The sequence below is a fragment of the Salvelinus alpinus genome, chromosome 14 (genome assembly GCF_045679555.1).
Source record: "Salvelinus alpinus chromosome 14, SLU_Salpinus.1, whole genome shotgun sequence".
NCBI lineage: Eukaryota > Metazoa > Chordata > Actinopteri > Salmoniformes > Salmonidae > Salvelinus > Salvelinus alpinus.
The window spans coordinates 27787983-27814386 of NC_092099.1; the positions used below are offsets into that span (position 1 = coordinate 27787983).

Here is a 26404-nt window from a genome sequence, read left to right on the forward strand (position 1 = left end):
AAACTCGAGCCTCATCACTGTCTCTGTGTGCTCAATGTTGCAAGCAAGCAGGGTGACGGTGCCTTCGTGAAAAGGCACTCAAAGAAGCATTACCACAATAATTACATTTGGAAACAGGCGACTGCGTTTACCGATACCTTGCTAAAATAGTATTTTATATTAGTTTGATAATGTCGGTGGGCATTGAGTCGGGATTTTCAAGTGAGGAGGTTCTGAACGTTCGCTTCCCAGTCCACCGGGCGTGCAGGGATGGAGATATCGGTGCGTTGTGCTCACTTCTTCAGTACACCTCAAACCCGGCGGAGTTAGCCGTGGAGGACTCTTTCTACGGCTGGACACCCATACATTGGGCTGCTCATTTTGGAAAGGTAATGGGATTTTTTTATTACCAAGAAATAAAAAGGCCGAGGCACAGAGTTTCTAACCATCTTTGGCCGAGGTTTCCAGCTGCCATTTTAAGACAGTCTGACCGCGACTGAATTATAAATATTTAGGTAACGTTAGCTAGCTAGCCCTTGATCATTACTCTTAGTTCCATTAGATTACACAAGTCATTGGACGAAGGCGTCTTCAGGGGGAGTTTTGTTAAGGTCCCTCCCTGACACGGTTCGGTCTGAACATTAACATGTGTCGCTTGCGGTAAGGTTTTGGAAGCATAAGGACCTTATCATTCATATCAGCCAGAAATAACAATTTGATACACACCTTGATAACGTGTTCCCACACGGTCATATCTCCATGTTACGGCGCTTGTTTACGGAAAACAGAAGGACGCCAAGAGGTGACCACCCGTACTAATTAGCTATCTAGCATCCCCCTGAACACCTGGGTGTAAGTTTAACTCGGTAAGTGTAGTTTCTTTGATATGTGCACCGGTTACAGTGTGGCGGGCTCGATTGTTTATTGGTTGCGTTGGAAATCCAATAACCTGTAACGCGCCAAAAGGCAGTTTGTAAGCACACAGGACTCCTTCCCATGTGCAAGTGTATACATAAACATTGTAAACAAGTCAACCGAAGGACGGGGTGAGCTCCAGTCCAGCCTACCTGATTGTTTAACTAGGAGGAACATTATAAATCCATGTTTTTATTTTTTATTTATTTAACTAAGTCAGTTATTAAGAACAAATTCTTATTTACAATACCGGCCAAACCCGGACGACGCTGGGCCAATTGTGCGCCGCCCTATGGGACTCCCAATCACTGCCGGTTGTGATACAGCCTGGATTCGAACCAGGGTGTCTGTAGTGACGCCTCTAGCACTGAGACGCAGTGCCTTAAACCGCTGTGCCACTCGCTGCGCAAATCAGCCTCATCGCTGACTGGATGCTGATCGATTTGAGAGAGAAGTGAAAGTACAATAGCTACACTGTATAAATTGTCAATCTATTTTCAGCACACACTGAGAACAACACATTCTGCCCTCTCTATTTCCCTGTCCCTGCCTGGTTAGTGACAGTATGCTAACTCAGCCTCAGGCATTTACTAAAATCGAGTCATCCGTTGACTCTCCTCTGTGCTGCTGAGTTAGTATTCACACTGTTACTGTATCCTGTTACTGTTAGAGCAGGGTTTTACGAATAGCCCGAGGCATGGTCTGCCTGACTCAATGACTGAACAAGTTTGTGGTTGTGAGAAGCATAGTTTTCTCACTTGTGTTGATCATAAAAAACTAACTTGCACAAACACAATATACAAACAAGAAGGAGTATGGCCAACTTCCAGGTTACATCCTTGTCTAATAGATGTCCTGCTACAGCACTGTTGCTACTGCTGCAAAAAAAAGATGTCTGATCAAGCCACTCACAGGAGGGTCAGACTGTATTTGCATAGCCCCCCCCCACCCCCCCCCCCCCAGTTGCTCCATGAATTACCTGCACCACCTATTGCGATGTGCCTTCTAAGTAAATCAGGTGTTAAATGAGGTGAAAAGGAGACTGGAGTGGCACTTTAAATCACACCTCACTCTTGCAGAAATCAACATTTGACATGTCAAATAGTTTGAATTAAAAAAAATAAAACAATTAAAAACACCCTTTATAGGTTGGTTTAACACCAAGTGAGGTGGTAGGTCCCATGAGGCTGTTGGTAGAGCATGGTGCTTGCAACACTAGGGTTGTGGGTTCGATTCCCACGAGGGACCAGTACAAAAATGTTTGTACTCACTACTGTAAGTCACTCTGGATAAGATACATTACACAAATGTAAATGTAATATAGTTATTTGGATTGATGCATTATTATATTGCCCTGGTGGCGGTTAACTGGGTCTGATTTAGGCTTTAGTATACCATATACGCAGTATTTGGAAATAACCACAAAGGGTTTTTCAATACCATTAACAATTTTATTTTTTATACATTTGAATGTTGTAGCTACTTTTTAAGTAAATACCTGCAGTCAACTTGTGAAATATGTTAGGAGATAAAGAAGATTGCCTTCATTTCAACTGTCACAATTTTTCATTATGAAGCTTACCGGTAGTACCCATTCACGTGGTGTTTGTTTACAAGCGCACAACAATGAGAGACCGGAGCCTTGTGACTCACTCGCTGTTGTGCAGCACGAGCCAGGTGATCTAGTTACAGAATGGAATTAACAACAAAATGTTTGCCAGCTAAGATTTCTTATAGCTATTAAGTTAACTGTCTGAAATTTGCTAAATGCTCTGCAGTTGTGCATTTGGTGTGCTAAATTAGTAGTTAGTTAGCTATCTAGCTAAGTGGTTAGCGTCTTTGAAAATCAAGCTTCACTTTCAAATAACAGCAGAAAATCGCCTCGTGGATCAAGAGCCTTGCATGTACTTGTTAGCATTGCTAACCTTCGTATTAAAAAGGCTCAGTGGTGTTTGAAAATAGCGCCCTTTGTGTTCAGTGGCGGTATTACCAAATATCCATGTATGGCTGAAGGTCGGTATGACAATCTGGATACCACCCCAGCGTAGGGTGATTTGTACCGGTTGTAAAATAACCGCAGGGAGGTATTTGATGACAGGAAATACTGATACTGTAGGCCTTTTTTCTTTTGTATTTATTCACTATACTGTTTTGCTTGATGGCCTGTGGATTTCCTCACAGCAGGACAGACACAGCAGGGGGCTTTGACACACTGTATTGGATATATATATATATATATATATATTACAGTTGAAGTTTACATAAACTTATGTTGGAGTCATTAAAACTCAATTTTCAACCACTCCACAAATTTCTTGTTACCAAACTATAGTTTTGGCAAGTCGGGTTAGGACATCTACTTTGTGCATGACACAAGTCATTTTTCCAACAATTGTTTACCAACCGATTATTTCACTTATAATTCACTGAATCACAATTCAAGTGGGTCAGAAGTTTACATACACTAAGTTGACTGTGCCTTTAAACAGCTTGGAAAATTCCAGAAAATTATGTAATGGCTTTAGAAGTTTCTCATAGGCTAATTTACATAATTTGAGTCAATTGGAGGTGTACCTGTGGATGTATTTCAAGGCCTACCTTCAAACTCAGTGCCTCTTTGCTTGACATCATGGGAAAATCAAAAGAAATCAGCCAAGACCTCAGAAAAAAAATTGTAGACCTTCACAAGTCTGGTTCATCCTTGGGAGCAATTTCCGAACTCCTGAAGATACCACGTTTATCTGTACAAACAATAGTACGCAAGTATAAACACCATGGGACCACGCAGCCGCCATATCGCTCAGGAAGGAGACGCGTGCTGTCTCCTGGAGATAAATGTACTTTGGTGAGAAAAGTGCAAATCAATTCCAGAACAACAGCAAAGGACCTTGTGAAGATGCTGGAGGAAACAGGTACAAAAGTATCTATACACACAGTAAAACGAGTCCTATATTGACATAACCTGAAAGGCCGCTCAGCAAGGAAGAAGCCACTGCTCCAAAACCGCCATAAAAAAAGCCAGACTACGGTTTGCAACTGTAGATCGTACTTTTTTGGAGAAATGTCCTCTGGTCTGATGAAACAAAAATAGAACTGTTTGGCCATAATGACCATCGTTATGTTTGGAGGAAAAAGGGGGTGGCTTGCAAGCTGAAGAACACCATCCAAAGCGTGAACCACAGGGGTGGCAGCATCATGTTATGGGGGTGCTTTGCTGCAGGAGGGACTGGTGCACTTCACAAAATAGATGGCATCATGAGGGAGGAAATTTATGTGAATATATTGAAGCACCATCTCAAGACATCAGTCAGGAAGTTAAAGCTTGGTCGCAAATGGGTCTTCCAAATGGACAATGACCCCAAGCATACTTCCAAAGTTGTTGCAAAATGGCTTAAGGACAACAAAGCCCTGACCTCAATCCTATAGAATATTTGTGGGCAGAACTGAAAAAGCATGTGCGAGCAAGGAGGCCTACAAACCTGACTCAGTTACACCAACTCTGTCAGGCGGAACAGGCCAAAATTCACCCAACTTATTGTGGGAAGCTTTTGGAAGGCTACCTGAAGTGTTTGATCCAAGTTAAACAATTTATAGGCAATGCTACCAAATACTAATTGAGTGTATGTAAACTTCTGACCCACTGGGAATGTGATGAAAGAAATAAAATCATTCTCTCTACTATTATTCTGACATTTTACATTCTTAAAATGAAGTGGTGATCCTAACTGACCTAAGACCGGAAATTTGTACAAGGATTAAATGTCAGGAATTGTGAAAAACTGAGTTTAAATGTATTTGGCTAAGGTGTATGTAAACTTCCGTCTTCACCCGTGTGTGTGTTTACAACTGTATATATTTCTGTCTCTTCTCAGTTGGAGTGTGTGATGCGTCTGGTGCAGGTGGGCTGTGGGGTCAACGCGGTGACCACAAGGTTTGCTCAGACACCCACTCACATCGCTGCGTTTGGGGGCCACCCAGAATGCCTGCTGTGGCTGCTGCATGCTGGCGCCGACATCAACAGACAGGTACAGTGCACATGGATGCGTAAACTTACCAAAACACACACACACACACACAGTAGGAAAAGGGGAACAGACGTAGTAAAAATGACATCAGCCAGTGTTTGTGAGAGAGGCTGACCTCAGACTGATCCAATCAAAGAGATCATCCTGGCTTTGGGCCACCCGACCCTTGGCCCGTCTGAATTGGTACCCGTTACACATTTAGATTGAACGTACATTACCAGTCAAAAGTTTGGACACACCTACTCATTCAAGGGTTTTTCTTTATTTTGACTATTTTCTACATTGTAGAATAATAGTGAAGACATCAAAACTATGAAATAACACATGGAATCATGTAGTAACCCATTTAAAAAAAAAAACGAATCCAAATATATTTGATATTCTTCAAAGTAGCCACACTTTGCCTTGATGACAGCTTTGCACACTCTTGGCATTCTCTCAACCAGCTTCACCTGGAATGCTTTCCCAACAGTCTTAAATGAGTACCCACATATGCGGAGCACTTGTTGGCTGTTTTTCCTTCACTCTGCGGTCCCCAACCCCAATGCTCATCCCAAACCATCTCAATTGGGTTGAGGTTCGGTGATTGAGGATGCCAGGTCATCTGATGCAGCACTCCATCACTCTCCTTCTTGGTCAAATAGCCCTTACACAGCCTGGAGGTGTGTTGCGTCATTGTCCTGTTAAAAAAAAAATGGTAGTCCACTAAGTGCAAACCAGATGGGCTGGTGTATCGCTGCAGAATGCTGTGATAGCCATGCTGGTTAAGTGTGCCTTGAATTCTAAATATATCACAGACAGTGTCACCAGCAAAGCACCTCCTCCATGCTTCACGGTCGGAACCACATATGCAGAGATCATCCGTTCACCTACTCTGCATCTCACAAAGACACGGCGGTTGGAATCCAAAAATCTCAAATTTGGACACATCAGACTAAAGGACAGATTTCCACCGGTCGAATGTCAATTGCTCGTGTTTCTTTGGCCCAAGCAAGTCTCTTCTTATTATTGGTGTCCTTCAGTAGTGGTTTCTTTGCAGCAATTCAACCATGAAGGCCTGACTCAGTCTCCTCTGAACAGTTGATGTTGAGATGTGTCTGTTACTTGAACTCTGAAGCATTTATTTGGGCTACAATTTCTGAGGCTGGTAACTAATGAACTTATCCTCTGCAGCAGAGGTAACTGGGTCTTTTCTGTGGCGGTCGTTATGAGAGCCAGTTTCATCATGGCACTTGATTGTTTTTTGCGACTGCACTTGAAGACATTTTCTTCGAAGTTCTAAAAATTTTCCGGATTGACTGACCTTCATGTCATAAAGTAATGATGGACTGTCGTTTCTCTTTGCTTATTTGAGCTGTTCTTGCCATAATATGGACTTAGTCTTTTATCAAATCTTCTGTATACCACCCCTACCTTGTCACAACACAACTGATTGGCTAAAATGCATTTAGAAGGAAATAAATTCCACAAATGTAACTTTTAACAAGGTTACACCTGTTAATTGAAGTGCATTCCAGGTGACTACCCCATGAAGCTGGGTGAGAGAATGCCAAGTGTGTGCAAAGCTGTCATCAAGACAAATGGTGGCTATTTTGAAGAATCTCAAATATACACTTTTCTTGGTTACTACGTGATTCCGTATGCGTTATTTCATAGTTTTGATGTCTTCACTATTATTCTACAATGTAGAAAATAGTAAAAATAAAGAAAAACCCTTGAATGAGTAGGTGTCCAAACCTTTGACTGGTACTGTATTTTAAGAGGAAAGATATCCATTCTGTTTTGTGGCTATGGTTGTTATTACATGTATAAAACCTCCTCAACCCTGTGTGTTACGAGCCCCAGCCAACCTGCTTTTATCTCCATGCTGTTGGATTAATGACTGACAGAAAACCACTAGTCGGTGTGTATGTGCACACGTACGCTTATCTACATATGAATAGACAATATTGTTTTTATTTAGACTTGACATGTTGACATGTTCTTTTGTTTACACTCCTGTCTTGTGTGCACACATTTTCACTGACCATCTGACGCTTCACTGCACCACTCAAGAGACATCTGAATAGTAGTTCATGATGGCATAACTCCTACCTCTTCTCTTGGCTTGCTGCAGCATGTCACTGTTATTTCTAATAGAGCTTTAATACAGCTTACATTACAAAATTCAACACCCATTTCAAAAATAGCCATACAGTTTCCCCTCCATTAAACCCATCACCCTCTTTTAACCCCTCCCTTGTATGGATTGAATAGAGCCACCCAGGGATGAGGTGCAGGGTGGGTCACCACTACAGCATGTCAAATGGCCTACATTCTCTGGATGTGAAGAACAGCGGTTATGGATGGAGGAGGGATTTGTTGGAAAAACACTCAATCTCTCTCTACCACTCTTTCAGCACCTCACTCACTTTCTCTCTCGTGCAGGAGGCATCTATTGAAGAAAAAAAAATGCTCGCTTTTGCCACAGCCTTCTACATCTCCCTCTCTCTCTACTGCCTTCCCTCTCTCTTTCTCTCATGCGTGATACTCTACAGCCGTGTGGCCTGCCGTGCAGCTGGGGTGAAGAGTTCACTCTGCCTCTGGAGAACTTTACCCTGGTGTCTGGCAGACCTCACCAGACACTGCTCTAAGGGAAATGAGAGGGGGGAGGCTAACCTGATGCATATTATTGCAGCACAAGAAATGTGAGCAACTGCTTCAGTTTGTGTAAATACAGTGTGTAACATATTTCTTTCTCTTTCTCTATAACCTCCCTCTTTCTCAGGACTATGTGGGTGAGACACCCATCCATAAGGCTGCCCGTGCAGGCAGTTTGGACTGTGTCAACGCTCTCCTGATTCAGGGGGCGAAAGCTGAGTAAGTTGTGCTACTGCACCCCCTGTGTGCTCTGTCTTCCCCTCACTGTAACACCCAAAATCTCCTATACCTACACATTTACAGGAGGACTCAATCAAAACCCGAACAAGCTGTGCTTTTTTTTAGGACAGTTGACACTGTGCTCCATGTTCAAACTGTGGAAATTGGTGTGTATTTTTCGGGACTGGTTCTCTGTACAGATAATGAAGTAGAATAACTGCACAGGGACTACCAGTGGAATAGCATGTGTTCTTGCCCTGTAACAAGTTATTTATGTGCAGATATGCTGTGTTTAGAACCTTTTGTTTTAGGTTCAAAACTTGATTAACAAAGGTAAGAAATATAGCTGCCTGTACTTAGACTTTGTTACAAGGTAATTACATGAGTTATACCCTTAGTTAGTAGTTACACTGAAATTACGCCTATGAAAAGTAATGTGTTGCTGAGATTTCCTCCTCCGTGTGAGTCCTGTTACTGTGGCAACCAGACAAGGAAAGCAGAACAACATGTCTTTGGAAGGATGCATGTTTCCAGATAAATGGAGAACAATAATACAATTCCTGATAAATTCATGCTGAATCCCAACATGTTGCTCCGCAATCCGTTGCTGTTCCTTCAATTTGGGCCGTCTGACGTTGGAACACTCCCTACTCCAAGGGATTCTGACTCTTCCTGGAGAGGTACTGGAGGGTGCAGGCTTTTGTTCCAGACCTGTAATCACACCTGACTCAATTAATCATGGTCTTCTGTTTGGACAATGATTACCTGAACTGAATGTTTGTGTTCAGGGCTGGAACAAAAGCCTACATACCCAGTAGCTCTTCCAGACCAGGGTTGAATACCTTAGTCTATAAACTGGTGTGTGAGAATCTCTCCCCCCTGCACAAATCACAGTCTGAACATGGAGCAGTGTCTTTTCAGGGAAAAATATTTGTGATACCTCTATTGTTTTTGGTGGAGTTCTCCTGCAAATGTGACCCAGGTTGATAAGCTTTACCATCTGGAAATTATTTTGATATGTTTAAACTGTAGATTATTATTTGTAGAATTAATAGAGCATTACTTTCTCTTTGTTCATGTTTGCTTTGGTAAGTGTTTTTCTATAGCTGTAGCGCCTGACCAAATGCACATTTCCTCATTACGACCTTGAAGAGGAGAAACGGACAATTCCTGGTAGATTTGAACAAAATTGAGGTAAAATGTGTTTTTTAAATCCTTTTTACTTGCTTGGAGTTGACACTGAAAACACATCAAATGATGTCCCAAAACCCCTTAATGAGTTTCTGTCCTCGTTGAACCAAACAATGTGAAAGGATTGGATTGGTTAAACTTTTAGGCAATGTGGCAGAAACGCCACATAACAAACTGGTTTCACCTATCCAGTCCTTTTTCTGACCATTTGTCATAAATAAAAAACCATCAAGTTGAGAAGTTGTTAACCATATCAGGATGTAGCCAGCCTGGTCTCCCATCACTATAAAGGGCTGGTGCGGTGCATGCAGGTAAATGGCGAGCGAGAGATATGGACAGGGAGCGAAGAGAGACACACTGACAAAAAAGTATGAATACTGTAGCATTAATTACCCCCGTTTGTTCTTGTCAGCAGATTGGTTGAAACGTTAAATGCATAATCCAAGAGAAATGTGCAACCTTTCTTAATAGAAATAGAGAATACAATTATATGCTGTGCAGCAGCTTCTATGATCCGAACAAAGGATAGAAGCTGTTGGCGTTTGAAAAAGGCTTGTTTGGTGGTAACAGACAACACACAGATAAACTACTCCAGCCATTCAGCGCAGGTGCCCAAAGTTCCAGATAGCTGATAAGTCGTTTACCTGACGTGAACTACACACCTCACCCTAGACAACTCCTGTGTTTTTAGTTTAGCCATATGTTAGGTTAGCATAACTCCAGAACAAACCATGAAATAATTATCGTCAACACCAACCTTTCTTAATTTCTCACACCCTCAGTATGTTTTCCAGAGACTCTAATAAATGGACAAATACAGAAACATACAACCTGCCAGTCCTGTTTTGTGTTTTTATTGAGTGCATTTGATATACCTGAGAGGAACTGGACTATGACGTAACACTTGCACAATCCCTCACAACTAGCAGGGCTTGAAAGCTCTGTGTTTGACATGATTAAAATAGATACAGATGAAGCTCTGCTCGCCATACTGTGGATGTGCTTCTAAAAGCTCTCTCCGTGCCAGCTACTTTATCTCCTTGCAAGTAAATGGGTTCATATTGTGATCTGAAATAAAAGTGCCCAATCAAACGTTTTAGGCTATATCTGCAGTTTCCCACAGATGACGGGTGTAAAATGAACAGTCTCAAAGAGGAGAGAGATTATTTTAGAAGGCCTGGTATAACACTGATGGATTTTTAATATAGGCCTACATTTGCGCTGCTGTCAATTATTCTGTGGGTTAGACGCTGCCTAATCTCAGTTAACCCAGAACTAATGTCTTTGCGTAATTGGTCAGATGCTCAATGAAGTTCTGGGTCCATACAGTGCATTCGGAAAGTATTCAGACCCCTTCACCTTTTCCACATTTTGTTACGTTACATCCTTTTTCTAAATAATACCCCATAATGACAAAGCAAAAAAACAACGTTTTTTAGAAATTTGCTAATTTATTACTAATAAAAAAACAAATACCTTATTTACCTAAGTTTTCAGACCCTTTGCTATGAGATTCAATTGAGCTCAGGTGCATCCTGTTTCCATTGATCGTCCTTGAAGTGTTTCTACAACTTGATTGGAGTCCACCTGTGGTAAATTCAATTGATTGAACAGGATTTGGAAAGGAACACACCTGTCTATATAATGTCCCACAGTTAACAGGGCGTGTCAGTGCAAAAACCATGCCATAAGGTCGAAGGAATTGTCCGTGGAGCTCCGAGACAGGATTGTGTCGAGGCCCAGATCTGGGGAAGGGTTCCCCAAGAACAGTGGCCTCCATCATTCTTAAATGGAAGAAGTTTGGGACCACCAAGACTCTTCCTAGAGCTGGCCGCCTGGCAAAACTGAGCAATTGGGGGAGAAGGGCCTTGGTCAAGGATGTGACCAAGAACCTGATGGTCACTCTGACAGAGCTCCAGATTTCCTCTGTGGAGATGGGAGAAACTTCCAAAAGGACAATCATCTCTGCAGGACTTCACCAATCAGGCCTTTATGGTAGAGTGGCCAGACTGAAGCCACTCCTCAGTAAAAGGCACATGACATCCGCTTGGAGTTTGCCAAAAGGCACCTAAAGGACTCTGACCATGAGAAACAAGATAGAACTCTTTGCCCTGAATGCCAAGTGTCACGTCTGGAGGAAATCTGGCACCATCCTGACAGTGAAGCTTGGTGGTGGCAGCATCATTCTGTGGGGATGTTTTTCAGTGGCAGGGACTGGGAGACTAGTCAGGATCGCGGGAAAGATGAACGGAGCAAAGTACAGAGAGATCCTTGAATTAAACCTGCTCCAAAGCACTCAGGACCTCAGACTGGGGCGAAGGTTCACCTTCCAACAGGACAACGACCCTAAGCACACAGCCAAGATAACGCAGGAGGGGCTTCGGAACAAGTCTCTGAATGTACTTGAATGGCCCAGCCAGAGCCCGGACTTGAACCCGATCAAACATCTCTGGATAGACCTGAAAATAGCTGTGCAGCGACGCTCCCCATCCAACCTGACAGAGCTTGAGAGGATCTGCAGAGGAGAATGGAATAAACTCCCCAAATACAGGTGAGCCAAGCTTGTAGCGTCATACCCAAGAAGACTCGAGGCTGTAATCGCTGCCAAAGGTGTTTGAACAAAGTACTGAGTAAAGAGTCTAAATATTTCATTTTTTTTTCCTAAAGTTGTTTTTTCTTTGTCATTATGGGATATTGTGTGTAGATTGATAAGGGGGAAAAAAATATTTAATCAATTTCAGAATAAGGCTTTAACGTAACAATGTGGAAGTAGTCAAGGGGTCTGAATACTTTCTGAATGCACTGTAAGTACTGAAGGTTACTGCATATATTTAGTCAAGGCCACCACCATGCCCTGCAAATAGGGCTTTACCAACAGTTTTATGGTGCTCCTCATTGTATGACCAAGTGCCATCGTGTTTAGGTAGACGGAGATACTAGAACCATTAACTTCTACAAGAGCAGTATTGAAACCTTGACAAATACACCTGTTAGCATGGGCAAGACACATTGTTGACAGCAGACCGCAGAGACTGCCTCAATTTGACAGGGATCTAATTATTTCACAGCATATTTTAAGTTAGTTACTAACTGATAATCATTGTCTGTTTAAATTGATTATAATTTGTCTGTCTCAAGGACAAATTGCTCACAGACATGCATAGTCCGAGTCTCTCAAGGGAATGTTTTTGTTCCCCAAAATTCTTAGCAAGTGTTGGAAGGATTCACCCTGAAGAATAGTTCAACATTTAAGGCAGAAATAGGTGTTTTAGTTACAGTACCCTCTTCGTGTCATCTGTGGAACAACCTGTAGCCTATACCTTTTTCATCTGTCCGTTAAAACCCCAACGCACACGCCTTTAAACCAGAAACACCAGTGAGTTTATATGCCATGTTTGTATTTTTAATTTCTACCACTACCTGGGTTTACTGTATAACTTTTACAAGAACCTTTCTGATCAGGAAGAAACTACTTTTATTGCCAGGGAGAAACAGAAACCAGCATGGCACTGTAGCACTTGAGAATTTGAGTTCTACATCCCTGAGCTAGTGAAATGTAATCTCTCTTTCAGGTGACTATAAGGTACTCTACTCCTTATTTCAGCTGACGTACAGGGAGTTATGCCATACTTCATTGAGGTGAAGTGTATTTTAGTTTCTGGCAGGCACTATGACAATTATGTAGAGTTGCGACCTAACCAAACGTGGTATAAATTATAGTCATACAAACCCAAATTCCAACAAGCATTGTAGAACAGATTTAGACAATATTGTTATGGTAATATTGTTAACCCAGGTTAAAAAAGAGAAAACGCTTTGTATTGGGTTAAGGGGTTGGTGGTCTATGGCATTTAAAATCACTGGTGACAATTTCAGTGGGGGGAAAAAAATCACTTCTAGATTATTTTCATTCTATTCATCATGATGAAATGTGCATATGGTCGCTAGCCTCTGAACAATTTTGAAAGCTGTTTGTTTTCCCTAAAGGTCCTAGAAATGCTACTGTGCAGCTGTTTGAGTTACTGTTTGATGTCACAATGTTGTTTCCTTTGACAGCTGTAGCTCATGTTGATTCTGATGGTCCACTATTCTAGAGTATGGAAGAAAAAGGCAAACTAGACAGGAGGCTCATGGCAACAGATTTTCATTTTTCTTTACTATACATTCTAAAATTCAAAAACATTGCCCTGTCTAAACAGTGACGTATTATGAAATTATAGGTGAAAATAAAATTATTTAAAGCCTTAAAAAATATTATTGTTAGTCGTGTCTTCATTTTTGTCCCCATGCAATCTTCTATTGCCCTATGGTGCTTCAAAAGGCCAAAGGTTTTGACCAATAGCAAGCAAGTTGTAAAATATAGGCTAATCCATATGAAACTAGCTTTTATTTTCTGCTTTCGAAAGACCACCTATAAGGGTCGGAAAACCTATTTTGGATAGAGCCATTTTCTCCTGTGCTTAGGGAAGCAACCACTATCTGCTCTCAGTACCCAGAGGGAGCTGATAAAACTGCAATGGAAACACATTTGACCGGTGATTTCTATGTTTCTACTGTGCTAAAGGCAGCTGTAGTTTGAGTAAATCTAGCCTAATAGTAATTGAAGCACCAGCCAGTTGTATGCAAAGAAGGCTAAACAAAATGTGCATATTGGTTTTATGAAATATAACATTACTATTTTTTTTTTTATGTTCAGATGTCTTCTTACTGGTATATAAGTGGCAGTGCTACATAAATGCGTTCAGCTTTAAATAGCTTCTAAAACATAAGGTTGTTACTGGGCCTGTAGTTGACCAGCCAGCTCTAGCTACTGTAAACATAGCTCTTAGTTGCACACAGACATTCCAATACAGACTGGTGCCATTTGTGGCAGGTTTCCGCAGCTGCTTCCTTTGAATACTGGAAGTTATGTCTGTGCCAGGCAGATTAATATTTGTTCTAATCATATGCCGCAATATTGCAATTTCCCACTGTTACCAACTATAAGTTTACCTTTTCAAATAATTTTCTGTAGAATAGGGAGAATATTGAACTATTAAATGCACCCAACCATTTTAAACCTGTTATCCTACACTCAAAATACTTTGTCTAAGCTGCTGTCTGGTGTGACTGTCAGACAAACGCACACACACACATTCTTTGATGCTCTAGTAATGGATGACTCCCGCACCAACCGCCACCATTAGCGAGGCACTCTGTTGTCACTGTGTTACATGGCACAGTTCCACAAGGATGATTCCATTCTGAGAATGTTCCCTTGTCTATACATGAACAGCCCATCCTCTTTCCCTTCACTGTGACATTCACAATCGTTGAGCCAAAGCATCTCCAGCATGCTACCAGATCCCATAGACTTCCAGTCATTGTGCTAACACTATATTTATTTGAAAATAACTAATATGGGTGAACTAAAATACTCTAAAACTTGCTTTTGTTCTTAATCAAACTGTGATTTGATCTGATATTCCTTGGTCAAACTCATCCCCCTGTTTCTGCTGCTGCACACATCATTCATATTTCTAGTATCATATCTCTCACTGTCATAAACAGAGCTCTTTCTCACTTCTGAAGAGGACATTTCAACCTTTACCAATCACAGAAGTTGCGCTGGGTTTTTTCTGCTTCGTCACTTTGCCCCAGTACTCTTTTCCCTCCCGCTTTATGCCACTCTACTGGTCGTCGCTGTGACCTAAATTTAGAATGACCTTCTCCTTGGACATTTGAGCTCTTGTCTGCTGCCCATTGCCCCCTCCCCTCCCAGACTGACCTTTACCATTTAACTGACCAGTACCGCTACATTAATGTGCTACATGATTTTCTTCAGAGCCTTAGCAAATTAGGCTTCTCAAACCTCCACAACATGAAGAGCAGCTAGAATGACTTCCCTTGAAGATGGAGCAAAGTATGTTGACCATAACCTTGATATAAATCAAATAAAATCTCATTTTGTTGGTCACATACACATATTTAGCAAACGTTATTGTAGGTGTAGCAAAATGATTGTGCTTAGGAGCTAGAAGCAGAGCTGCCATATCTGTCTGCGTCATCTTATCACCCAGTATGTGTGATTTTAATGAAATGTTTTCATTCTCTTGTGAAATCTCTGAAGCCATGGAGCATGTCCTTCTTTGTGGGTTTGTCCCTGAACCATCTCGAATAGCCTATCTGAAAGAGGATACTTTTCTAATAAAAAAATCAACCATCTATCATAGTGTTTTCTGCATCAAGTTCAACGTAGTAAGACGATGACCTACTTTTCTATTTGTTTGTCAGTGGCAGTACATTGACAAGGACCATGGCCCATTATTCTGGACAGGTGCTTTTCTTGTGCCCTAATCATGTTGAATCGTCCTGCACAAACCATGAATATCTCAGCCGACATACTTACTCACAGAAGCTTGGTTGTCTTCTATCGTTGATTCAGTTGTTTTTTCCCCCATCAACGTTTACACTACTGCCCTCTTTCCAGATCATTTACCCAATCTCTTGGTATCATTAATCACACATATTCTTCAACAATACATACATGGTGCAGCAAGTGGTAACTTCCTTGTTAGGGAATTTCAGGCCAAAAGTTCTGGTTTATTCAAATATATAAATGTATGGTTTTACGTCACCATCATAATAGGGCAATGAATATTAATTAGTGTTTGTTTCATTCAAATAGTTATCCATTTTGATTTTGACGTGGGGAAAAAATAGCATAATTCACAATCAAAACCTTAAATATCTAGAAACATGCATAGATCGTTTTGACCCTAAAACATCATACTTTATTTAATTTCACTTTTGGATTCTCCTTTTGAATTTCTTGTCATGAGCCTCAAGCACTTTTAGGGTTTTACAATGAGCTACTCTAGGGGGTAAGCTCAGTAGAATAGAGAATCACTCTGGGTAGTGTAGTGGATAGAGAATAGTCCAGAGTAGAGCAGTCACTAGGGTCATACTATTTAACTGTATATAATGCTAACATTATAATGCTATAAATATTTTGCTGTATAGAAGAACCTGTTCTGTTTTTGAATGTCACCTTCAGTATTAACCCATTTCTATGATATACCGTAAGATCTGTTTTGATTATCTGATCTTCTGTCACATTTTCTCTTATGAAAGTGGCAATAAGAAGAGAAAAAAATACTTAATAGAAAAACGTATGATCTCTTCTTTTTTGTACTGTCAACAAATAAGACTCAGAAACCTCCACATCTCAATGTTTTGCAGCCATTGAATTCGAAATGACTTGATTTTTTCAAGTAATCCTAGAAAAGGGGGAGAATAGACACTGCAGAGTCTGCCCCGTTCCCTGGGATAGCCGTACTGTTGTGGCATTGAGTGTTCTCACTATCGCTTCCTATCTACAAACTGGCAAACTGTTGAGGTATTTCATGCGGTGATTGGTTTTAATGCTAGGACATTTATGATTATGAATATCTTTTAAATAGTTTGATTTCTTTTAGACATGTTTAGACCTGCATGCTTTGCTTAATATTACCTGTCCCTGTATTTTATTTGTAAACTAACCATAGGACCCATTTTATGATTAGTGATCTTTTAATTAGTCCTATGTAAGTTACAGGTCAGCATGATTTTTAGGATCTCTCTCGAAGGTGATAGGCTAGCAACAGAAGGCAGTGGTTGTGTGTTCACAACTGAAAAGCAAAGCATACCAGGCATTTAAAAGAGAAATTAACGCTTCCTTACTTACTATTCAGTTTCGGACATGGTCATCCTGTATTATAAACTGGGTGGTTCAAGCCCTGAATGCTGATTGGCTGAAAGCCGTGGTATATCAGACCGAATACCATGTGTATGACAAAACATTTATTTTTACTGCTCTAATTATGTTGATATCAGTTCATATTAGCAATAAGGCACCTCAGGGGTTTGTGATATATGGCCAATCTACCACGGCTAAGGGCTGTGTTCTAGCACTCCACGTTGCGTTATGCATAAGAACAGCCTTTAGCTGTGGTATATTGGCCATATACCGCACCACCTCGGGCCTTATTGCTTAATTATAGACCATTTTGAATCCAACAGTCTGATTATTCAAGGTACTGTATCACCCTTTAGCATTCACACACATATGACGGGTCTCAGTAACAGGACATGAGTGTGATTGTAGATATCATTGTGTTTCAAATAAAGTTGGTGTTCATTTACCGCTCTCTTCTCGACCTGAACTATGTATTCATCAGAAACTTTGCAGTTAAACAAAAATCTAAATGGATCACTTTGTAACTACAGGAACCAAATGGGAGAGGGTGGGAGATGGAATGTAGTTGGCTAGAATTCAGGGGAAGGAGGGGGGGATGCAAGGCCTCCCTTATCTAAGGGAATTGCCCTGAGCAAGACGGCAATCAGTCTATTGTTGTTCATGTCAGCTCTGGCGTCATTCGATTGGCTCCCGTGCTGAGCTATGTGATGAGTTAAGCCAGAGACTAAGAACCATAGCTGAAAACTTCCGAAGAGCTGCAGGATCAAAAACCCACTTAGCTTAACTGAGTATGTTTTTACGTTTCTATTGGACATTCATCATTAGTAGGCACATTTACAACATTCAGTGATGTGAGATCTGCGTTTAAGAAAAAACATTAAAATGCACAAAAGCAAATGTCCTGACATATGTTGGTATATTAATACATTTGGCCACTGTGGATGTTTTTGACTCATCCCAGAAACCAGGTTACCATTATTGTGGGACCTGTATCCAAATATAATTCACAGGGGGAAGGGGGATTTCCTTTTTGTCTATTGACGGTTTAAAGCCAAGATGACAAATGCAGTTAGAGCAACTAAAATAGAGTTTCTCCAGTGCCGCTCTGATCCTGTGAAGGGAAATGCTACATTATCAGGCTTTAACAGAACTTTCAGAATAGTGTTCCCAAAATAGAGGGGTTTCTATGGAGACCCTTACACTATATAGTACAAAAGTATTTGCATGTGGACACCCCTTCAAATTTGTCTATTTCAGCCACACCCGTTTCTAACAGATGTATAAAATCGAGCACACAGCCATGCAATCTCCATAGACAAACATTGACAGTATAATGGTCTTACTGAAGAGCACAGTGACTTTCAACGTGGCACCTTCTACAACAAGTCAGTTTGTCAAATTCCCGGTCAACTGTAAGTGCTTTTATTGTGAAGTGGAAACCTAGGAGCAACAACGGCTCAGCTGTGAAGTGGTAGGCCACACAAGCTCACAGAACGGGATTGCTGAAGTGCGTAGAGTGTAAAAATCATCTGTCAGTCCAACGGACAACTTTGGGTTTGGCGGATGCCAGGAGAACGCTACCTGCCTGAATGCATAGTGCCAACTGTAAAGTTTGGATGAGGAATAGTGGTCTGGGGCTGTTTTTCATGGTTCGGGCTATGGACCCTTAGTTCCAGTGAAGGGAAATCTTAACGCTACAGCATACGATTCTCTGCTTCTAACTTTGTGGCAACAGTTTGGCGAAGGCCCTTTCTTGTTTCAGCATGACAATGCCCCTGTGCACAACGAGGTCCACACAGGAATGGTTTGTCTAGATCTGTGTGGATGAAGTTGACTGGCCTGCACAGAGCCCTGACCTCAACCCCATCGAACATCTTTGGGATGAATTGGTACGCCGACTGCCTAATCACCCAACATCAGTGCCCTACCTCACTAATGCTCTTGTGGCTGATTTATTTCTTTTTTTCTCTATATTTTAAGATGACATTTCTCGTTAACATGCAAATAAGCATGAAATGCATAGCAGAGATTTTCATACACTTAAAACTACACATGTAAGATTTGTATCTACTCTAATAATGGTGAATTTAAAGTGAAACATCTGATCCAGCTGAACTTATTGAGGATCCAAAGTTCCGATTAGACATTATCGCTTCGTCTGGATGGATCATCTGTCCATAACTGTGCTTGAGTCAAAGGGCCATTATGATAAGATTGTAACGTTATCTACAGACTCATTCAAGTGCAATAATGAATTGCTACGTTGACACACATTTTCAAGAGACATTTATATATTTTCCGTTTGTCTCTGCAGTTGTATTTCAGTAGCTAGAGGTCATGTATGTAGTGTTAAGAGCAAATCGTCCAGCAGGATTTCATAAACTAATCTTCCGAATGCTGATATTCACTTTGAGGGTTCATGATACAAGCACAATTTACTTGAATGGTTGTTCACAATGGTTCCATTGCCTATGTTGGAAGTTTTTCATATGCTTGGTGCCAGAAGCTAGACTGGATGCCAGTCTGTTTCTGCCATATCCAACTCGCATTGTTGTCATTCCAAACAACATGGCATGATACTGACAAATGAGGAGTTAAACCATAAACACACTGGCATCAAGTCTGGCCAGAAATCTGATTTAAACTGTAGCCCTATGAAAAATCTAATGGGGGGCACTATGTGTACAAAGGAACAAGGCACCACATAAAACAAATCCATAATATTTTGATTCTTACTGTGTCTTTATATCTACCTATGTGTTGCATCCAAATCTTTAACTTTATTATGCAGATAATTGATTGTAATAACGTAATTAGGATTTTTACAAGTGTTTTTATTATTTAAGGGAATGGGAACATGTGGTTCTACTGGTAATTAATAATATTATATAAATCTTATATATTTTAGCTATTATTTTTTACATTTTCAGTCCTTTTAACTTATTGGACTATATTCTTTAGTTCTTTAAAACCAGTGAAAATGTATGGGTTAAGCCTATATTAGTGTTACTTGTGGTTGTGTGGCTTAAAAATAGCTTATAACCTGTCACATTGATACTTTTGGGTGAATGGTATCCTATCAGTTACTCCAGCATCTGCTAACATACAATTAGCAAACATTTTGTGTGATTATGTTCAACCAAAAGTCACTATCATACATGTTTTTGGAATGTTATTTCCATGATTCCTGATTACTAATACAAAAATAGGCAATTTATCAGAAGCCAGAGCAGAATACTTTGGTGTCATGTTCTTTGTACACATAATGTTCCCTACACTGGTTGTATTAGATTCTCTGGCACCGTGAATGATTGTTACTCCTCTTAGTGAGACCCGTCAGTCTACAGTACATGCTCACAAATTCTATATCAACAAAGCTTTTGCTTGAAGGTGGGATCTCTTGGAAGCGTTAATTTTTGTTTTTTCAAACTGAGTCAGAATGGGGGGAATGGGATATGTATGCAAGTTAATCATGTGTGATTTTTATTTTTATTCAACAGAGGAATGTGATCTTAAGCACGTTAATTACAGTGCATTTTGATTTAATTTATTGTTTTGACTTTGTACACATTAAGATAGTTCTAGGGATCGTAAGAAAGACAAAGCACTGAGTTTATGAATGAGTGAACAACAGTATCTAAACTGGAGAGTATATATTTCTTCATGGATGTCACTGGGTTGCTACACCTTTCACTTTATTCACATTTATAACTCATATTTGTATATTCATATTATGGCTCACAATACTTTTTAAGCACTGCGAATGATCCTACGCACGTCCGGCCCGCTCATTAGGCAGGATTAGGAGGCCGGCAATGGCGGCAGAATGACGAGGGAGGCATTTTCTGAGCTAAACTGACCAAGACGCACCTCCAACAACAACACACAAAACTTGACATAATTCGGCCCCAAAACAATGATAATTTCACTCAACCAGTGGCATATGGGCTTTATAGATGAACACTGATGCCGCCCTGTGATAAGCAGTGCCCACTTTGGCAAAGGCAGGGGAGCAAAATATTTTGCTTGTCCATTCCCAGCGCGCCTCTTCAGGGTGCTCGTCTAATGACCCCTCGCTGCGGTGTTGCACCAACATAACATTATAAAATGTATGACAATGTAATGACACTGACAGTTTTTACATGCAGGTTTCTCTGATCAAATAGCCTAACCTAAATGGCACCCAATCAAATATAAAATGCGTTGTCATGTTAACAAACAATCCTAAAAACATTGTCATGATCAGTAGTTTCACGTTTGTATCCGTCAATGTTTGACAAGCTGGTTATAGCACAAAATAAAATACTTCTGCATTTCCCGCAGTGTAAACACATTGCAAATAGGCTTACGATAACTCCTGATAAAGTTGGATATCTGATATTCAGAGCTTAAATTGATTAGTCACAGCATTTATGACTAATAAAGCCTATGCAACAGCCTGTTTTACTAATGGTGGGCCTACAAAATGGATGGGCATTCATACAATTCCATTGTGGCTGTCATGGCAGGCTACATACACCCCAATAAGCACGAGCCAACGTCTCTCTTTGTTCCTGTCTGGACCGGGTGTCTTTTTTGGGTGTTTTACAAGTGGTAGGCTTACCACACAGATGGGCATTCATAAACTTAAATCTCAGGCAAAACTGTAGGCTATATGTCAGTAAGCACGGACCAACACAAATGCCTTTTTGGTTGTCTTTTTTTTTGTGCAGTCCAAAATCTGAACCAATCATAGACGTCTATAAATGACATATTTTCAACTTGAATTCAGAACCAAAAAATTGCCTGATTTCAACATCGGGAAAATACATATTTTTCAACGTCCAGAAAAGATACCTTTTCAACATCCTGGAAAATATGCATTTTAAACATATGGAAAATACGTCTTTTCATCTTTCATACAGAACCTAAATTGAACCCAACTTCAACGTCTGGATTTTTTTTTTTTTTTTTTTTTTTACATGTCTTTTCAACGACGTCCTACAACCCCTTACAGCAACACTGCAGTAGCAGGTAATTTGCGTAGTGCATCATTGCAATCTATATGAGGCAGAGACTGCCCACAAGGTCAAGTGTTTCTCATTTCTAAATAACACAACAAAAAGTTAAATCAATACGGGGGACCTGCCTCGAATTCCCTCTTCCCCTTACAAAGACCTGGTTGTTCACCTTGGAAAATGATTTAGCCACGGAATCCAATGGTGTTTAGCCTCGGAACAACAAGTGCAGAATGGTTCTCCCATTAGCCAGCAGAAATGTTTGGCGATTGGCATCCAAACAGTCAAGTTTAGCTTAGAGTATTTTTCGAGACACTTCCTGGAAATGAATTGAACCATTTCCATGGCAGCGCAGACCTCAATCCTTACAAGGGAATCTTTTTGGTCTGCTACAGCACATGCCAGGACAGGAACAGTGACCAGGCAATTCTATACCTGGTGTCTGTTTTTGTTTATGACCTACTTAGAAGTAGGTCACTGGTTTGGCCCTGTCTTATCGCTTTAGTTGGCCAATTTTGGCTTAGTAGCCAGGTTAGAGTAGTCCTATCTTTTTAGACTAATTTGCTTTGATGCTCACTTATCCCTTTTACCTTTTTACCCAACTGATTTTAGAAGTCCAGACACAGAAAACAGCTCAAACACTGATGCTCTGAATTGATACCCACCCAGTGACATCCTTGTCTTCTGGTTAGCATATCTATAAGCATTATGGAAATCATGATCAACTATGCTCACTGCATTGCTGTTTGCTCATTCATAAAGTCCTACTGTAGGTTTATTACAGGTTTATAGTGGCAACAGGAAATGACTAAACAGACTATCTGTTATGCACACGCCTGAATCTGAGACCAAATCATCCATAGGTCTTTTTGGTGTCTGCTGTGATACCAACATGAATGGTTGTTGTTTTCTTAACCTTTATTGGTTCCTTCTGATTGGATGCCGGCTGCTTTGACATTGTCTGTTTTCAATATTTTTTCTCCCTCTTCTTAAACAGTGAGTGGCACTGTAGAGCTCCAACATATTGTCTAATTTTTGCTTTTCTATCCTGGAAGAAAGGACATCTTTCGTCATCCCTGTTCCTTGAAGATTACTCTGCTGAATCTCTTTTCTTCTCTCTTATGCTTTTCCATTTTTATCCCTGTCTTTCTGTCTCTTCTTCCATCTGCATCAAATCATGAACATGAATGTACTGGAAAAAAACCTAGCTTTCCCTGTGACCGATGAAGAGTTGGAGGACCCTGAAGCCTGTCTTGTGGACTGCCTTTGGACCATATAAGCAGAACTTTGATCCTGTGTTGCCAGTCTTTATTCACTTTAGCAAGAATTTAACTATTATTCAGCTTTTTTAGAGACACTTTGTTAGCTTCACACACCCACTCACTCATATTTACGTCTCACATACACACACATACATGCACATACATTTTCTGCAAGGTGGACTTGATGACTTGATACCATGATTTTGTCCCTGTTCAACATATCTGTACCTGAAAATCAAGTGCTGTTTTCAGAACACCACCTTGTATAACTTTTCCTCTTTTTGACTATTATGTATTTCTTTTGAGGTCACCGTCAATCAGAATGAACTTGTCCATTATCTCCAAGGATGTGCATTTCTTCCACTCAATGTTTTGCGTCTTTGAAATGTATCAACATTTCTGGGATGTGGGAATGACTTTGGTCTCCTGATTCAGGCATTTTTCAAATGTGTGCATATTCATAGTTATTTATCATGTTCTCTTGCGGTGGACAGCTCTACATTTTCATTTAAAAAAAGAGATGTGAGATTTTTATTTCCAGATGCATTTAATTTCAGGGGGAAAATATCTAAAAGGATCAGTTGTCATCTATCCCATAAAGAGATAATGGTAGTGAAGATGTGCAAGGTTAGTGTAATAGAGGCAGTCAGGGATTTTTGTGTTTGTGTGATCCCTGGCTATGGCAGGGCGTAGGTTTCTCTAATGCTCTCTTCTCTTATTGCGCAGTATGAGGAACGCTAGTGGGCTGTCCGCCGCTGACCTGGCCCATGCCCAGGGGTTCCGCGAATGTGCTGAGATGCTCTCCAATGCGCAGAACCTGCAGCAGAACCTGACCCAGACCCAGCTTAACGGCTTCTGTCTGAACGGTACCACCCAGAACGGAGGCCACTCCCACCCTCTCATCCAAGGGCGGAGCCTCCTTAACGGGGCACCCAATAGAAAGAGATCGTTTGATAACATGGAAGCCAATCAAATCAAGAAGGCCAGAACTGACGGTAGATTTTTGCAGTTTTAATACTCTATAAAAATAACTTCAATTTGCGAGGGATTATTTACGTATTCCAGTGACTTTTAATGAGCAAGAGTTTTAGGGTGATTCATCTCTCCTGACTATGGTTGCAAAGAAAACTGGTAATTTACCAAAGTTACCGGCATCTTCTGCAATCTGGTAATTTTGCTAATTTATACTTTATACTTTGTTCAGCTCTGGAAAAAATTGAGACCACTGCAACATGATCAGTTTCTCTGGTTTTACTATTTATAGGTATGTGTTTGGGTAAAATAAACATTTTTGTTTTATTCTATAAACTACTGATTACTTTTTTCAAATGTTTACAACAAAGAATTATTGACATAGTAAAATAAGTGTGTAAAATATACAGTATCAGTCAAAAGTTTGGACACACCTACTCATTCAAGGGTTTTTCTTCATTTTTACTATTTTCTACATTGTATAATAATAGTGAAGACATCAACACTATGAAATGACATATAGTAATCATGTAGTAACCAAAGAAGTTTTAAACAAATCAATATCAATATCAATATATTTCATATTCTTCAATGTAGCCACCCTTTGCACACTCTTGGCATTCTCTTAACCAGATTCATATGGTAGTCACCTGGAATGCATTTCAATTAACAGGTGTGCCTTGTTAAAAGTTAATTCGTGGAATTTCTTTCTTTGATGTGTTTGAGCCAATGAGTTGTGTTGTGACAAGGTAGGGGTGGTAAACAGAAGATAGCCCTATTTGGTAAGAGACCAAGTCCATATTAATGCAAGAACATCTCAAATAAGCAAAGAGAAACAACAGTTCATCGTTACTTTAAGACATGAAGGTCAGTCAATCCGGAACATTTCAAGAAACTTTGAAAGTTTCTTTAAGTGCAGTCGCAAAAACAATCAAGCGCTATGATGAAACTGGCTCCCATGAGGACCGCCACAGGAAAGGAAAACCCAGAGTTACCTCTACTGCAGAGGATACGTTCATTAGAGTTACCAGCCTCAGAAATTGCAGCCCAAATAAATGCTTCACAGAGTTCAAGTAACAGACCAAACACATCAACTGTTCAGAGGAGACTGTGAATTTATTATTAATTTTTTATTTCACCTTTATTTAACCAGGTAGGTCAGTTAAGGACAAGTTCTCATTTACAACTGCGACCTGGCCAAAATAGAGCAAAGCAGTGCGACACAAACAACAGAGTTACACATGGGATAAACAAACGTACAGTTAATAGCACAATAGAAAAATCGATATACAGTGTGTGCAAATGTAGAAAGATTAGTGAGGTAAGGCAATAAATAGGCCATAGAGATTAAATAATTACAATTTAGCATTAACACTGGAGTGATAGATGTGCAGAAGATGAATGTGCAAGTAGAGTTACAGGGGTGTAAAGGAGTAAAAAAATAAATAACAATATGGGGATGAGGTAGTTGGGTGGGCTATTTACAGATGGGCTATGTACAGATGCAAAGATCGGTAAGCTTCTCTGACAGCTGATACTTAAAGTTAGTGAGGAAGATATGTCTCCAGCTTCAGTGATTTTTGCAATTCATTCCAGTCATTGGCAGCAGAGAACTGCAAGGAAAGGCGGCCAAAGGAGGAGTTGGCTTTGGGCTTGACCAGTGAAATTACCCGCTGGAGCGCGTGCTACAGGTGGGTGCTGCTATGGTAACCAGTGAGCTGAGATAAGGCGGGGCTTTACCGAGCAAAGTCTTATAGATGTCTAACCAGACAACTAGGTATTTGTAGTTGTCCACATATTTTAAGTCAGAACCGTCCAGAGTAGTGATGCTAGATGGGCGGGCGGTTGGGTGCAGGCAGCGATCGGTTGAAGAGCATGCATTTAGTTTTGCTTGCATTTAAGAGCAGTTGGAGGCCACGGAAGGAGTGTTGTATGGCATTGAAGCTCGTCTGGAGGTTTATCAGGCCTTCATGGTCGAATTGCTGCAAAGAAACCACTACTAAAGGACACCAATAATAAGAGACTTCTTCAAGAAACACGATCAATGGTCATTAGACCGGTGGAAATCTGTCATTTTGATCTGGAGTCCAAATTTGATGTTTTTTGTTCCAACTGCCTTGTCTTTGAGACGCAGAGTAGGTGAACGGATTATCTCTGCATGTCTGTTTCCCACCGTGCAGCATGGAGGAGGTGTGGGGGTGCTTTGCTGGTGACACTGTCTGTGATTTATTTAGAATTCAAGGCACAATGAACCAGCATGGCTACATAAGCATTCTGCAGCGATACGCCATCCCATCTGGTTTGCACTTAGTGGGACTATCATTTGTTTTTCAACATAACAATGACCCAAAACACACCACCAGGCTGTGTAAGGGCTATTTGGCCAAGGAGAGTGCATCAGATGACTTGGCCTCCACAATCACCCAACCTTAACCCAATTGAGATGGATTGGGATGAGTTGGACCGCAGAGTGAAGGAAAAGCAGCC

At 40.6% G+C, this 26404-nt stretch overlaps 1 protein-coding gene across 1 annotated transcript in view; it reads left to right on the forward strand.

Moving 5' to 3' along the window:
* LOC139538691 (ankyrin repeat domain-containing protein 10-like) overlaps positions 1–26404 on the forward strand; it is a 30930-nt gene continuing 4526 nt past the window's right edge. The window contains exons 1-4 of the mRNA XM_071341051.1: positions 1–368; positions 4767–4919; positions 7687–7778; positions 23672–23940. Of these exons, the coding sequence (XP_071197152.1) occupies positions 171–368; positions 4767–4919; positions 7687–7778; positions 23672–23940 (712 nt within the window). The 5' untranslated portion in view covers positions 1–170. The remainder of the gene's footprint in view (positions 369–4766; positions 4920–7686; positions 7779–23671; positions 23941–26404) is intronic.